This window comes from Diabrotica virgifera, chromosome 5 (genome assembly GCF_917563875.1).
Source record: "Diabrotica virgifera virgifera chromosome 5, PGI_DIABVI_V3a".
Classification (NCBI taxonomy): domain Eukaryota; kingdom Metazoa; phylum Arthropoda; class Insecta; order Coleoptera; family Chrysomelidae; genus Diabrotica; species Diabrotica virgifera.
In genome coordinates, this window is record NC_065447.1 from 250,991,483 (window position 1) to 251,006,954 (window position 15,472).

At 33.2% G+C, this 15,472-nt stretch overlaps 2 protein-coding genes across 2 annotated transcripts in view; both read right to left on the reverse strand.

The window, feature by feature from the left end:
* The window catches only part of LOC126884828 (ubiquitin carboxyl-terminal hydrolase 1), a 34,669-nt gene extending 29,845 nt beyond the window's left edge, over positions 1-4,824 (reverse strand). Inside the window, exons 1-2 of the mRNA XM_050651087.1 lie at positions 4,642-4,824; positions 3,914-4,542 (exon numbers count right to left, since the gene is read on the reverse strand). Of these exons, the coding sequence (XP_050507044.1) occupies positions 3,914-4,528 (615 nt within the window). The 5' untranslated portion in view covers positions 4,529-4,542; positions 4,642-4,824. The remainder of the gene's footprint in view (positions 1-3,913; positions 4,543-4,641) is intronic.
* A 412-nt stretch (positions 4,825-5,236) lies between these two features.
* On the reverse strand, positions 5,237-15,178 carry LOC126884829 (uridine phosphorylase 1-like). The gene is made up of 5 exons (XM_050651088.1): positions 15,102-15,178; positions 14,350-14,830; positions 11,542-11,680; positions 11,293-11,486; positions 5,237-5,340 (listed from the first exon to the last, which is right to left on the reverse strand). The coding sequence occupies exons 1-5, from the start codon at positions 15,125-15,127 to the stop codon at positions 5,248-5,250; spliced, it is 933 nt and encodes a 310-aa protein (XP_050507045.1). The 5' UTR covers positions 15,128-15,178; the 3' UTR covers positions 5,237-5,247.
* Positions 15,179-15,472: the final 294 nt, after the last annotated feature.

Here is a 15,472-nt window from a genome sequence, read left to right on the forward strand (position 1 = left end):
TAAAATAGTCACAGCACAACATTCAAAGCTTTCTTCCTCAGAGAATTTACGGCAATCAACGACTGAGACTGCATACTTGTCTGTCCCAGATTTAGATAAAATAAGAGTTCCACCATGTATTTTATTTTTTCTAGTAAAATGGGTTACTAAAGTGTACCCTGGGATATAAATAAGATTAATATTATCCTCATTACACCAGTGCTCCTGAATACATAGAATGTCAGGTTTTTCAGCATTAGAAAAAAGCTCAAGATTTAAAAGTTTGTTTGTTAAACATTGTACATTAACCGAGATTAACTTCAATTTAAAGTCATTTACTATACGTGAAATAGTTGTATTGCTTGAGGACCCACCTAATGCGACAGCGTCCTCCGTAAATGTAATATAGATGGAAAAATGTAATATAGATGGAAAAACAAATATACTATAAAAATTTAGAACAAAGGACCCCGCAGAAATCTTATGGGAAATGGCTCTCTGTCAAATGCTCTGAAACTTTGGGTTCTGGTATTCCTTGACGTGTAGAACAAGATTCAATGGGCGCGAAGTTCCAAAAAATCATGGTTTCAAGATATAAGCCTCTGAAGTTATAGGTACAGTGAGGACGTTTGAGTTGGAATAAATACATTTTCTCGAGAATGGGTGACTGTAGATAAATTATGAATCAGGTCAATTTTTATTTTTAAATTATAATTTTTTGGCATTTTTACATCATAGTAGTGACGTCATCCATCTGGGCGTGATGACGCAATCGATGATTTATTTTAAATAAGAATAGGGGTCATGTGACAGCTCATTTGAAAGGTTATACAATTCTCTATTCATTAATATAAATATTAACATAATTATTTATGAGTTGCGGTCCTGGGAAAATCAACCTTAACACTCTCGCTGCCAACAATATTTTAAATTTCGTAGTGCAATTTTCCAAAACTATATTATTATTTTGTTAAATGACCTAATAAAGGGTTTTGAACTGTTATTTTAGTTTTATTTTAACCCCTTTACTTTCCAACCCCAATTTATTGCAGTATACATTAATGTTACACTCGCATTAGTACAATTATTATTATAATGTATGCCAACTGTAACATTTATGTACAACATACTAATGAAGTAAAGACTTACGTTCTATATTGGTATATATACATTTATCAATTTTTTTTAATATCCAAACAGATTAGAGAGTAAAATTTTAATGGTTGAAAAATTTGAAAATGTTACTTATGTCTGGTGTACAATAGATGAAAATATCTTCCTTTAGAATAAATTTAAGCAGAACTATGAAAATAGTGCTGACAATATCGGATGCTTAGTAGCAACATTTACTAAAGAGGAATGAGAAATCTGCTTAAATAGGCAGCTTGGTTTCGTTTCAATTCAGGTGTTCATGTAGCAGCACTAAAGACATCTGGAGAGAGAAACATATCGCCCCTTCGCAAGAACATAGGCTTAAGTCAAAAAAGACAATTTTAGAGGAGAGGTATTTTAAAATTTTATGGGTATGATTATGAGCATAACTCCGAATAAGTTGTTACTTTAAAGACATTACCTATACAATTTTGTTAGAAATATATCTAAATACAAACTGTGATAACTAGATAAATTTATAAAGTGTTTTTGTTAACCCCTATTACATTTGGGTCTTTTTTCCTCAGAAACATTAACTTCAACTTTGTTAAAACGCTGACCTAACTAAAAAAGGGTCCTTATTTTAGAGAGAATTTTCACAAAAACTATTCGTAAGTATAAGATCGGTCGTGCTTGACAAGAAATAAACACACAAATTGCTTCACTTTCTACGCTATTCTGCGGCATAACTAACTTGGGTCTGTATTCATACGAAAATGTTAAGTATTTAACTAATTTCACGCTAAACAAATATAGACACTTGGTGCCATCTCTTAGCGACTATTATTAGACTTATTCGTGGAGCATGCCCTGAACGTACTCAGAGGGAGATCGCCTGAGCATTACGTTTTCAAAGGGCAATATTCGACCTTATTGAACGTCCAATTTTGTAATGCGCAGGCGTTCTCCCTCTGGGTATGTTCGGGGTTATACAGCGCGAAAAGGCCTATTATTAACGTCATAGGTCTTTATTCACGCGATATATTGTTTACATCTGGAACTTCTCATTTCTCTATGTATAATCTATTGAAAAATGTAATTTCTTTATTTTTACAGAATTGGGCTAGCCCGTAAAATAAATAAATAAATACCATTTAAGCTATTATAGGTATTGACAATTCTGAATTTAACTAGAAAATCAAAAATGAATAACCATTTTCTGTTCACGGGTCCCACAAGGCTCACATGTCGGTCCTCTTCTCTTCTCTTTAACTTGTTTATTAATGATATTTCTGAGGTAATAAAAGTTTGTCAGTTTTTGCTATTTGCCGATGACCTTAAGCTATATTTCAAAGCTTCAAATCTGTCTGATTGTCTAAGGATCCAGGAAGACTTGACTTCTCTATACAATTGGTCTCTTTCCAACTGTCTCCAGTTAAATAAAGATAAGTGTTTTGTTATATCTTTTAGCAAATCTAAAAATAATGTTGTGTTTGACTATCACTTTAATACAAGCCTTCTATCAAGAGTGACTGAAATAAAAGATTTGGGGGTGTTATTTGACAGTTCCTTGTCATTTATCCCACACATTAACAATTTGTCAAATACAGCATACCGTAATCTAGGTTTTATCACAAGAAACTGTCGAGACCTTTCAGTACCCACATATAGAATTTTATATCTTACTTTCGTCCGTAGCATCCTGTCTTATACTTCTATAGTACGGTCACCATACTATTTTAACCATATTTACACCCTTGAAAAAATTCAAAATAAGTTTCTCCGGATTTGTGCTTATAGATTAAACTTAAAGAACATGTCTTCAGTGGAATTAAGGTAAAGGCTAAATATCACTTCCTTAGAAGACTACAGAACTAAATGTGATTTAATTTTTCTCTATAAACTACTTGACTGTACCACTGACTGTTCCGATTTATTAAGTCTTATCAACTTAAGATGTAGCACTAGAATTCTTAAAGACATGCCCGTATTTTCTATAAAACATTATCACACAAACTATGGCAAATTCTCTCCAATTAACAGGATTCTGACACTGGGAAATGACTGTAGTCAATCTTATGATCTGCTGGATATAAGAACTGTAAGATTTAAGCACTGCCTGACTGAGTATGTTGGGAATCGAAGATGAGTGACCTTTACCTTTACCTTGGAGTCTTCATTTCATTTGATTTTAATCGTCAGAGATTTTCATTTTAATAATATTTTCAGGAAATTTAATTTTCTTAAATTATAATCATTTGTTTAACAATATTTAATAATTATTTAACACTTAGTTTAATATTTTTGTTATGGTTAGAATACATTATTTTTGTTATTTGTAAAAATGGGGACATCCTGTAATAAATAAATTTCGTTGCAAAACGAAAATACAGCCGCATCATATTTTAGTCCAATCAGAGAGTGCAGCCAGCACCTTTACCGGTTTCAAAATTTATTAGTCTCTCATCAAGAGGCAAGTATGCTGCTCTCTCTGATCCAACCAAAACAAACCCCAGCGTGCAGTCAAGGATTACAACGAATGAAATGGCATAGATGCCCTAGCAGCAACTGGTAGCAAAAGACTAAGTTTTCAATCCAATGGCATATAAAACAACATAATGTTATTCTACATCCCACCAGACTGAAATATATTATATGCCATTGGATTGAAAACTTAGTCCTTTAACTAGAAAAAAGTGAACACTGTCTACAGACTGTCACAACGATTAGAGTGTTAAATACCCCTTGGTAGCGAACGTGTTAAGATATTAATTTATCCTTGCAAGTAGTAGTACCTATGAATAACAAAATATATACACCTGTACTGGAATAAATTACTTGCCTGTTGATTGTTTCCTTCAAATATTGAATTTGCTTCTCTCACAGCTTGTAACAATGCTACAGGTTGATAGGGATCAACTAAATCTTTAATTTCAAGGTTATGCATGGTCAGAAATAACTCGTGTAACTTTTCTGTAACCACTTGCACTTTTGATTTTGGAATAATGTCATTAGAACTTCCTAGAGATAGTAAGTCCTTACTGCTTGTACTACGCGAGCTAGGCCCTGTAATCGAACCTATATTTCTTCCTAGAGATGACGTTTTCGCTTTATTCTGGTTTAATTTCGAACTGACTAGAGATAAATCGCCTATCAAATGGTGTAAATTATGTAAGAAGGTGGGCGCAAATCGTAGAGTATACAGTACACTATTGAGAAAGCAAGTATTTCCCATATTTGACAAAGTAGCAACTGGAGATTCTTGTACAGCATCTCCGTTGCTCCTTTGGTCTCCTCTGTATCCGTTTAACATATCGTTTAAGGCTGGCTTTTTATTGGGAATCGAGTCTTCCTCAAATAAGTATTTCCTCTTGAGTTGGTCACCAGTTTTGTATTTAGTTTTGGTCAGAGATAATTTGTTGTGCATAGGAATCACATTATTCTCTAGAATTGTCATCTTCCTCAGTATTCCTGCAAATAAAACAAACGTGAAATGAGACGAATTGGTGTGGCATATTAAATGCAAATAAGTAGCATATTAGGAGAAAACATGAATACTAGAATACTTACATGTGTGTTTGATGTTCAAACTGATTTAAAACACAAGTCACAATTTAACTGTCATCCGTCATCCAATAATATGTTGTTTTTGTTGATTTTTTGCATTTATGTTAAAAATAACTTATTTTACAAACTAATCACTGGGAAAATTTCGATGAAGGTGGAACGAGAGGAAGACAATTGACATATGAAATGAAAGTTAGTTACTTCAGTAAGGCAACATCGGGATCATTAAAAATAAAATTCCCCAAATGGCTGAAGGTTCACTTGTAGAAGGGGTACGGCGCATTTTTGTGAATTTGAATAATGAAAATATTATTTTTAATTTTGTTTAATGCAGAAAATTTTAAATTTTAACTAACATTAAATCAACTTTCTCATCGTGTTTAACAGATAGACTTTTGATAATATATACCAATATATTAAACAGTGTTTTTTACATAATTTTATTATAGTGCTTTCAAAAATTGTTAACAATACTTCTTATATGAAAAGTGCTCAATTTTAATTACATGTACTTATAAACTCAAGTATAAAAGACACAATACTAGTTTAATAAATAAAATTTGCCTACAAGCGACATTTAAAAATAAAAGACAATACATTTTCGGAAAATTACTTTATTTCAAGAACCTTTTTAATATATCGGGTAACCAAAGTTTGTGGTCGTACTTGCCATTCAGTTAAAACTTCTTTTGCGGTAGATATCTGGAAAAAGAGAATATTTGGATAAAAATGTTTAAAAAGCATCATCCCAAATATAGGCAACCAAAATGTTAGTGTATAAGCATTACCAAAGAATATACACTGCTTGTCAAAAAATGTATGTTTTCTTAAAATCCTGTAGGAGGTGTTAAATGGTTTAAATAAGGAGGAATAAACATTAATAAAAGAAATTGTTTATTTAAAACACTAAAAAAGTAATAATAAGAAAAATAAATAGATAATCCAAAAGAAAGTAAAAGTATCTATCTAGGTAAAGCAAAAAATTAACATTGTTCGAAAAAGTAAACAAAAAGATATAATTTTAATTGCCCACAGTTGGCTGTTATTTATGTTTTAGTATCGAGTTTTGCCTCCCCTACATATGCGAGGAATTTCAATAAGCCTAGGCATACTTGCAATTGGCTCCGTGCGTCTCCCCTCTACTTACAGTCACGTGACACGCTGTCCGATTTTGTCAGGACGTTTTAACATTGAGTCTTATTAGACCAGGGCGCATCTGTAAAAATATTAGTACATTTGGACGTTGAAAGGTGACTCAAATTATTTTGCAGAAATTGCTTGAAAATAACTCAAATAATAATATTTGAGTTATCCACCCTCTCAAAAAGGTCCGGAACATTGTTTAAAAAATCAAAATGTCAAAAAATTGAGGAAAAATTCGATTTTTTTCTTCGTTTTTTGATTATAATTTTAAAAGTATTTATTTTCGAAAAAAGATGTACTAACATAAAAGTTGCGTAATTAAATTTCCTATAATATAGAATTAGTTAAAAATTTAAAAAGTAGTCACCCTTGTTGCAAAATAGCAATAATTGCGAAAAAAAAAACATACAAAAACAAGTATTCGCATTTTACGTTTTTCAACCATTCATGCTACACTTAGGACATTCATGTTTCACCCAGAAAAACTTTATGATACAGTAAAACAACACTGATAATTTCATTAAGATCGGTTCAATAGATTTTTCAAAATAAAATTTTCAATCCAGCTTTCGCAAAAAAAATTCATTTTTTCAAAATGTTACAGGACTGAAAATAAAGCAGATAGCAAGTTGACATTTTTTTGCGTATAGAAGTGTACTGTACCTTTAATATGCAATTTTGCAAAATTAAAATCGATTAACACCACGGCGTCAGGAATTTTTTTAAATAAACATTAATTATTGGTGCTACGCGCAGGACAGTGGATAATTTGCTCTGATTGGGCATTCCAATGACCTTTGATAATGATTGATACATTTTAATTTTTATTACATTTCGATATAAATAAATAAATTTGTTTATTGCAAAATAAAAACACATACTCTATCCTTTGAAATAACACTTTTATTAGCAAAAACTTTCTTTGTTCATATATTTTAACTTAGAGAATAAAAGTTTATTATTTTTAAACATTAGCAATTATTTAAACAATATTTCACAAACAATAATAAAATTAGTTTGATTTTTGTGGAATTAAAATATTAAAATACAACAAAATATAGAGTCGGTAAATAATATATTAGATAAAGATGGGAAGAAATTTTGGTGGAAATCAACTTGTGTGATTCGAACACCGCTGTCCTGCGCGTAGCACCAAAAATTAATGTTTATTTAAAAAATTTCCTGACGCCGTGGTAATTAATCGATGTTAATTTTTCAAATTTCAAATTAAAGGTAAAGGACACTTCTATAAGCAAAAAAAATTCAACCTGCTACCTGCTTTATTTTCAGTCCTGTAACATTTAAAAAAATGATTTTTTTTTGCGAAAGCTGGATTGCAAAATTTATTTTGCATAATTTGTTGCACCGATCTTAATGAAATTTACAGTATTGTTTTACTGTATCATAAAGTTTTTCCGGGTGAAATATGAAGGTCCTAAGTGTAGCATAAATGGTTGAAAAACGTAAAATTCAAATACTTGTTTTTGTATGGTTTTTTCGCAATTATTGCTATTTTGCAACTAGGGTGACTATTTTTAAAATCTTTAACCAATCTTATATTGTAGGAAATTTAATTACGCAACTTTTATGTCAGTACAACTTTTCTCGGAAATGAATACTTTTAAAGTTATAATCAAAAAACGAAGAAAAAAATCGAATTTTTCCTTCATTTTTTGACATTTTGATTATTTAAACAATGTTCCGGACCTTTTTGAGAGGGAGGATAACTCAAATATTATTATTTGATCTATTTTCAAGCAATTTCTGCAAAAAAAATTTGAGTCACCTCTCAACGTCCATCTGAAAACAGATGCGCCCTGGACTATATGGGATTATTTTGTTAAACTTGAATATTTTATTTTGTAGTGATAATAACCGAATACAATTGTTAGAATTCATTAGTTATTAATTTATACTGTAATTTATAGTGCAACAAAAATATTTTCTTTTTCGTTAATGAAGATTTATTGATATAAACTGCGATAGTGAGGTTATGTATACACTGATAATCAATATTGGAAATAGAAGAATTTATATCAGGTTAAGTGCGTTTTTATTTTCTGTTTATATTAATACATAATATCACTAGCGTGACACGGCATTTTTTTTAAATGTCTCATTTAAACATACACAAAGCGTCCTGATAAAATTTCAAAAAACCGCCACCATGAGCAGGTCGGTCGATTTTGCTTTGACACTTTGTTAACGCTCAGAGCGAATACGTTGCTCAACCTATTCTTGCGGTATATGTTCCCATTTTTCATTCAACGCTAGTTTCAGCTCTGGAATCGTTTCTGGCAATGGTTACATATTTTTAATCTATTTTCCTAAAATGTCCCATATGTTCAAATGTATTCATGTCAGGACTACAAGCGGGCCAATCCAAAACGGGAATTCCGACAGTATTTAAGTAGTCCATGACGATTCGCGCAGTATGTAGACGCGCAAAGAATGGGGCGTAGGGTACAACATTGACCTCTAGACACTGTCGTGTGCATCTGCCTGCTGTTAGAGTTCGATGAAAATTAATTCGGTGAGTCCGTTGAAAGAAATACCATAACCCCTCCGCTATCAAACGGTTTACTGGATGAAATAAAGCAAGGTGCAAACCATTCTCCGGATCTCCTCCATAAAGTTTGCGTGCGTCTGGAAATCGTAAGCAAAAACGGGACTCATCAGAAAACATTACAACACTCCATTGCTGAGCAGTCCAGTCTCTGTGATCATTCGTAAATATCATCCTGCTAGCTCGATGAGCTGCTGTTAATTTAGGGCATGCTACTGGCTTGTGAGAACGTAAACCACTTTCGTCCTTTCGTGCAGGACTTTTCTTACAGTTAGTGCCGAAATTGAGTTTCTCGAGCTCCTAACAAAAGACTAGCGATAACATTTGACATTAAAGAGCGGTTCTGTAATGCGAAAATCTTTAGAAATAACCGAATCTAATTCTTAATACATAATTTTTCTAACCGAATCTTCTTCTGCCTGGTCCTGGTCTTCAAGTGTATTCTCCAGTCTAACGATACTTCGTAAGAGCATCATGGACGGTATTTTTGGCAATATTCAAATTAGTTGCAGTATAATATGTAAGTATATTGCGACCATCTTCATGTAATGGCACAACTTTTGCATTATTTTTGGGAGTCATGATGTGAAAACATTAATGAATCTGTAATGAGTACGGATTGTTTTGACCAGGAGTGTACATTAGTCGTTAATACTTACACAGGATTAAAATATATATAGTAAGTACCTAAATAGTATTATCATTCATGATACAATAACAATATAGTATCTTCCCGTAGCGCAAATACGTCCGAGTTCGCGCATCGCATGACGTAACTGGAGACCGGAATTTGAGAATTCTTGTTGTTAGCTTATAGTCCAGACTATTAGCTTATAGTCGCCCCCGTTAGGTAACATATTCCGATTCGATTTTGTTGCACAAACTCACTTAAAAATAGCTCGTTATAACAAATATACAGAGTGCCGGGAGGTGCCGCGGTCGGAACATTGTTTAAACAATTTTTTTAAACAAATTCAAAATCAATTTTTTCACTTCAAAAAAATCAATTTTTTCACTTCGTATAATTTTTTTTATTCTTTGCGTCATTATGAGCCAAAAACGTCTCTTGTAATTTTTCTCTAAAATTAACTGTTGTTGAGTTATACTCGATTTAAAATTTGAAAAACGCGAAAAATTATTATTATGAAAGTCAAAAGTGACTGAATCAAAGTTGAAAGCACCCCCTACAGGATTCTGAAGAAATTTTGTCATTATTTTATTACTGAGCTGTTATTTTTAATTGTTAAACAAGAGCGCTAAGTGAGGCGGCCGTCAATGTGAGTGCAAGTGAGATACACCATTAGACGGCCGGAATGGTGCATCTCTTTCACACTCACTATTGATGGCCGCCTATATGCAGTTAGCGCTCATTGTTAATAATTAAAAACACTAGCTTAGTAATAAAATAATGACAAAAATTTCTTCAGGATTTTGTAGGGTGGACTTTGATTTGGTCCTTTCTAACTTTCATAGTAATAATTTTTATTTGAGTTATTAAGCCTTGAAAATGGCGATTTTCGCGTTTTTCAAATATTAAATCGCGTATAACTCGACAAAAATAAATTTTATTCGCGGTGTGCAGGTACTTGGAAGGGAATTGAGAAACGATCGTGCGCGAATAGCGGAGAAATATTGCAACTTTCTGAAATAATTCATATTGTCATTGTCAATTGAAATTGTCAAATTGACGTACATTTCATATCTACTGTCATTGAAGAAAAAAAATTATATGTTGCTCCACACAATATTGATATGATATGCAATTATTATATAGGTAAAGGTAAATTTAATTAATTGTATTTTGCTTGCAGTACTGCATTTTAATAACTAATTTTATTTACTACATACAATTGTTTTGTTTACGTTTTAATAACATAACCTGAATCTTATTTTTTCTTCTTATTATTTTTTTGGACTATGGCCTTGACAATTATCCAGTAACCAGGACTAATATAATTGGCCAATATAATTAAAAGTGCGAATAAAGTTGCAGAGCGTAGAAATAGGTGTCGCTTTGCCGAACTTGCACGGTCCCAATAGGCCTGGATCCCGCTTACCAAAAAAAAGTTGATTAATAGCAAGCTGAAATTTGTAATAGTTTAACAGTGTCCAGTCGGATAAACTTTGATGTATGGGAACACTGGAACAGGGAAAGTTTTAATTGTGGAACAGTTTAAAAATTTGCAACGTCAGATTACGAAAACGTTCCATGTGTTTTGTCGGACAGAACATCCAATTGATTTGTTACCATTTCATTAAACCCTCATGCAAAAATCAGACTGGTGTTTATCACCAACTGGGCATTTTAATGAGTGGAACACGAAGAACATGTCAAATGACAGAAATCATGTTGGTTAGTAATAGCAGTCTGATTTTTGCATGAGAGTTTAATGAAAGGGTAACAAATCAATTGGATATTCTGTTCGATAAAATACATGGGACGTTTTCGTAATCTGACGTTCCAAATTTTTAAGTTGTTCCACAATTAAAACTTCCCCTGTTCCAGTGTTCTAGTACATCAAAGTTTGTCCGACTAGACACCGTTAAGCTATTAACAGATTTTCAGTTTGCCATTAATCAACTTTTTTTGATACGCGGGATCCAGGTCTATTATAATGATCAAAAAAATCTACAAAAATTGAACGAATCGAAAAAATTAATGTTTTGAATTTGTTTAAAAAAAATTGTTTTTTTTTAGTAAGTTTGTGCAAAAAAATCGAATCGGAATAATTTACCAAACGGGGGCGACCATGCAGTCTGGACTATACAACCGCGAGCAATTCAAACTAATCGGAAATCATTCGGTCATTACGAACCGTTACGAACTTGGGTCTTCAGTTACATCACGACTCCCTTCTCTTCGGGATGCGCAATATATTATCTTGACATTTATAGTATCATGTTATCATTATCAAAAGATCTTGCCTTATCTTATCTTATCTTACCTGATCTCCTTCTAATCTATTTAGGAGAGCCACACATATAACTCCAGCTTTAATTCCAGCAGCTTGAGTAAACGCAGCAAATGCGGTCGCTTCCATTTCAATATTACTTACTCCCTTGCTCTGGAGAAGTTTTAGAAAATCCATTTTGTCTTCTTCCGTGTAATTACAAAATGCTCCGTCTAATCTTGCTTGACCTAAACAAAATAAAAAGATTTCTCGTATGACAAAAAGTGTGGAGGAAAAAAATACCTTCATAGAAATCATCAGTACACATGGTAGTTCCTGAAACTATCTCAAAATCATCATCGGGTTGTGAAAGAGATTTCAATTCTTCACATAAATTTTTATCCAGTTCTGTTGGTCTGTTAAACACTTTTCCAAGGACAGGCTGCAATTAGAAATAGTTAAATATACCTAACTAGGTAATTAATTCACATTCACGAAATGAGAGGAACGCACTCTCATGGAAAGGAAATGAGAGAGCAATGTGAAGACATGGAAATGGGGACAATCTTAAATCAAGAAACTCCTCAAACCTATCGGAAAAAATGCTCTTCTTTTTACTTAGTACCTTGATTATGGTTGATCTAAATACCAAGATTGGTAGGGAACAATCGGGAGAATTGATAGGACAGTTTGAGTTTGGAGAGAGAAATGAGCGTGGCGATCTATTGAGTGAATTTGTAGTAGAAGAAGAGTTTACGATTACTGACACTCCAAACTCTCATCAATGCACAAAAAAGTTAAAGAAGCTACAGGCTTATACAAGCTTAGAAGAGCTGGGTTATTGGCAGATAACCAATTAAAACCACTGTTATATGTAGAAGAGAGACTAGACACTTCAAAGAAATATCTGGAAGTAAATATTGCACATGAAAGGCAGAATACTATTGATAGTATAATACAATTGATCCCAAAGATGGCATAACCCAGACATCCAAAGTGAAAGTTATCCTCCAACACCAAATTGTTCTATATGATCCACATAATGTTCAGAAAAAAGTCACACCATTTTGAGCGTCGGGTTTGGGGGGGAGAGGGGCAAAAATCGGTAAATTCGTAGTTTTTTAAGTTTTTCGTCAATATTTCTAAAACTATGCGGTTTAGCATGAGCAACCTTCCATACAAAAATGTTCTACATTAAATTTAAAATTAAAAAGGCTCTATGCATAATCCTTCTAAAATGAACGGTTCCAAAGTTACGGAGGTAGTATAGTATAATTGGTCCAAAAAAAAGGACTAACCCAAACATCCACAGTAAAAGTTTTCCTCCAACATCAAATTGTTCTATATGGTTCACATATTGTTCAGTAAAAATTTACACCATTTTGAGCGTCCAGTTTGGGGGGGGGGGGGAGATGGGGGAGAAATCTGTAAATTAGTAGTTTTTTTTTTACGTTTTTCGTCAATATTTATAAAACTATGCTAAAGCGTAAACAATGTTCTATACAAAAATGTTCTACATAACATTTAAAACAAAAAAGGTCCTATATAATTGTTATAAAATCAACGGTTCCAGAGTTACGGAGGGTGAAAAGCGGAGGTTTTCGATACTTTTTATATTTTTTGGGCAATTGATGATGATTTTGGGTGGTGAGGTTGACGTTCCTTTAAGGGCTTATCACTAACATACCATCGGCCACTGAAATAGCAAATTTTATTTACAAAACACAATACTGTTAAAGAAAATTTCTTTCATCAGTAATAATATTAAAAATTGCCGAAAAAAATATAAAAAGTATCGAAAACTTCCACTTTTCACCCTCCGTAACTCTGGAACCGTTGATTTTATAACAATTATATAGGACCTTTTTTGTTTTAAATGTTATGTAGAACATTTTTGTATAGAACATTGTTTACGCTTAAGCATAGTTTTAAAAATATTGACGAAAAACGTACAAAACTACGAATTTACCGATTTCTGCCCCCTCTCCCCCCAAACCCGACGATCAAAATGGTGTGACTTTTTTCTGAACATTATGTGGACCATATAGAACAATTTGGTGTTAAAGGATAACTTTCACTTTGGATGTCTGGTTTGGGTCTAGTTATACCATACTATGAGGACACGGAATGCCAAACAGGAATTAGTCTTACAAGATAGAGACTTGAGAATCATATATAATTTACTTATATTACAGCCAAACTACCAACATCAAAGTAGATGACCAGTTGATAGGGGCAGTTTCCATAGATACACGAGTGAGACAAGGATGCATTCTGTCCCCGGTGTCATTTAACATGTATGCACTCTGAACATATATTCGAGCAAGCACTGATATAACTACAGGAAGGCTAATTAGTCAACGGAATGCATTAGATATGCCGACGACGCACGCAGTAAAAACAAAGTACATTGTAGTTGGTAAGCGCGAAATATACATGGCTTTTGGTTAACCAACAGAAAATTGATAGGGTAAACAGGTACAAATACCTTGGCACCAACAAAACCAGCCAACGGGATAACTTTACTGAAATAAAACAATGCATGGGGAAAGCAAGATCAGCGTTAGTAAAGATGAAGTCCCTTTTCAGAATTTACGATTTACCACTGGTACAAAAATCTCTATCATCATATGCCATGTGTTGTCTCCGTTAATATACAAAGTAGAAGCTTGGAGACTTTCTGGGGCTTCTTTGGGAAAGCTCGAGGCCTTTGAGACATGGTGTTATAGACGCATCTTAAGATATTCGTGGGTTGATCGTATGACTAATGTTGAGGTCCTACGTAGAATGGGCAAGGAATGCGAGATTATTAACACAATCAAAGAGCTCAGATTATCTGGGGCCATGGTAAGAGAAATGAACAGAGATATGGCTTGTTGCAACTCATCTTTCAGGGAAAGATATTTGAAATAAGAGGACCAGGGAGAAAAAGAATATATTGGCCATCAAAATTTGATAAAGTAGTTCAATATGTCTACAACCGGACTATTTCGAATAGCTGCAAGCAAAGTTAGGATAGCCATGCTTATCGTCAACATCCAGAACGGATAGATTCCGTAAGAAGAAGAAGAAAGCTCTCTTTTAAATATAAAATACATATGTGATACTTACAATAGAGTATTCTTTTCTGAGCAATCCATTACATGCATCTTCAGAAATTATAAGAGTTCCTGCTTTATGACCAATACCCCCACAAGTACCTAATCTGAAGAATACCGGGTTTTTACATTTAGCGTAGTACATCAATTTAATCAGCTCATTCAGAAGAATTCCTATCGACGGGCAACCCATCCCATGACTTACTGATATAACTGGTCCAACTTTGAACATAGCAAACCTATCAGCTTTTTCACTGATATCCATTAATTTTGTGCCAAAAGGTAGTTCATGGCCGATTTCGTGAGCTATGAGCTTAGCAAAGGCGTACATTCTTGTCGGAGATCCTCCCATACAAACAAACTTAGTATCTTGAAATGCATCAACCAGATTCATAGTTTCAGTGTCTAACGCAATGTGGTATAAGTAGTCGTTTTGCATCTTAGATAGGTGTGGATTTTTGGTTGGTTTACCTTCATTTTCATCAGAATTTGGACTATATAAATACAAAAAAATTATTAATTGTATTATTAAAAGATCGATAGAAACTGAAACAGGAGAAAGATAATTGGATAGACATAGTCAAACGAATTATATCCATCAAGGTCACCATATCCTTACGAAGGATAGAGGAGAAACTGGAACAAGGATTGATAACTACAAAGAATATGTGTTAGAAGGCAGACAAGAAAATCTAAGTGAATAAATTACGCAATATAAAGAGTTAAAAATATTCCAAAATGCACAAAAAATCTTACTTTACTTACTTTAAACATGCACACTTACACTTCATAATTTAAATTTTATTAAGCTGTCACTTTGACATTATTGAGGATTGAAAACTAAATGATTTCCGTCAATCTTCTTTTCCAGTATTTAGGGATTCTTCTTCTTATGCGATCCACTAATGGATGTTCGCGATCACGTTTGCCCATTTTTCTCTATCCCTTGCAGTGTGTCTAGCTGCATCCCTGCATTAGGTCTCATATGTATGCTTCTTAGCACTGTCCATTGTTTAACATTACGGAGCCATGGCATTTTCTTCCTGCACACTCCACTTCTTCCTTTGATCTTTCCTTCAATTAAGGTTTGTAGAAATTGGTATCCGTCGTTTCTAATTACGTGCCCCAAGTATGCC

Excerpts from the sequence above, each read along its gene's own strand:
- LOC126884829 (XM_050651088.1), bottom strand. The coding sequence starts at position 15,127 with ATGAAGTGTAAGTGTGCATGTTTAAA. Across the intron at positions 11,681-14,349 it reads TCAGAAAAGAATACTCTATT|CCTGTCCTTGGAAAAGTGTT; the intron begins GTAAGTATCACA and ends TTCTAATTGCAG. Across the intron at positions 5,341-11,292 it reads ATAGATTAGAAGGAGATCAG|ATATCTACCGCAAAAGAAGT; the intron begins GTAAGATAAGAT and ends CTCTTTTTCCAG.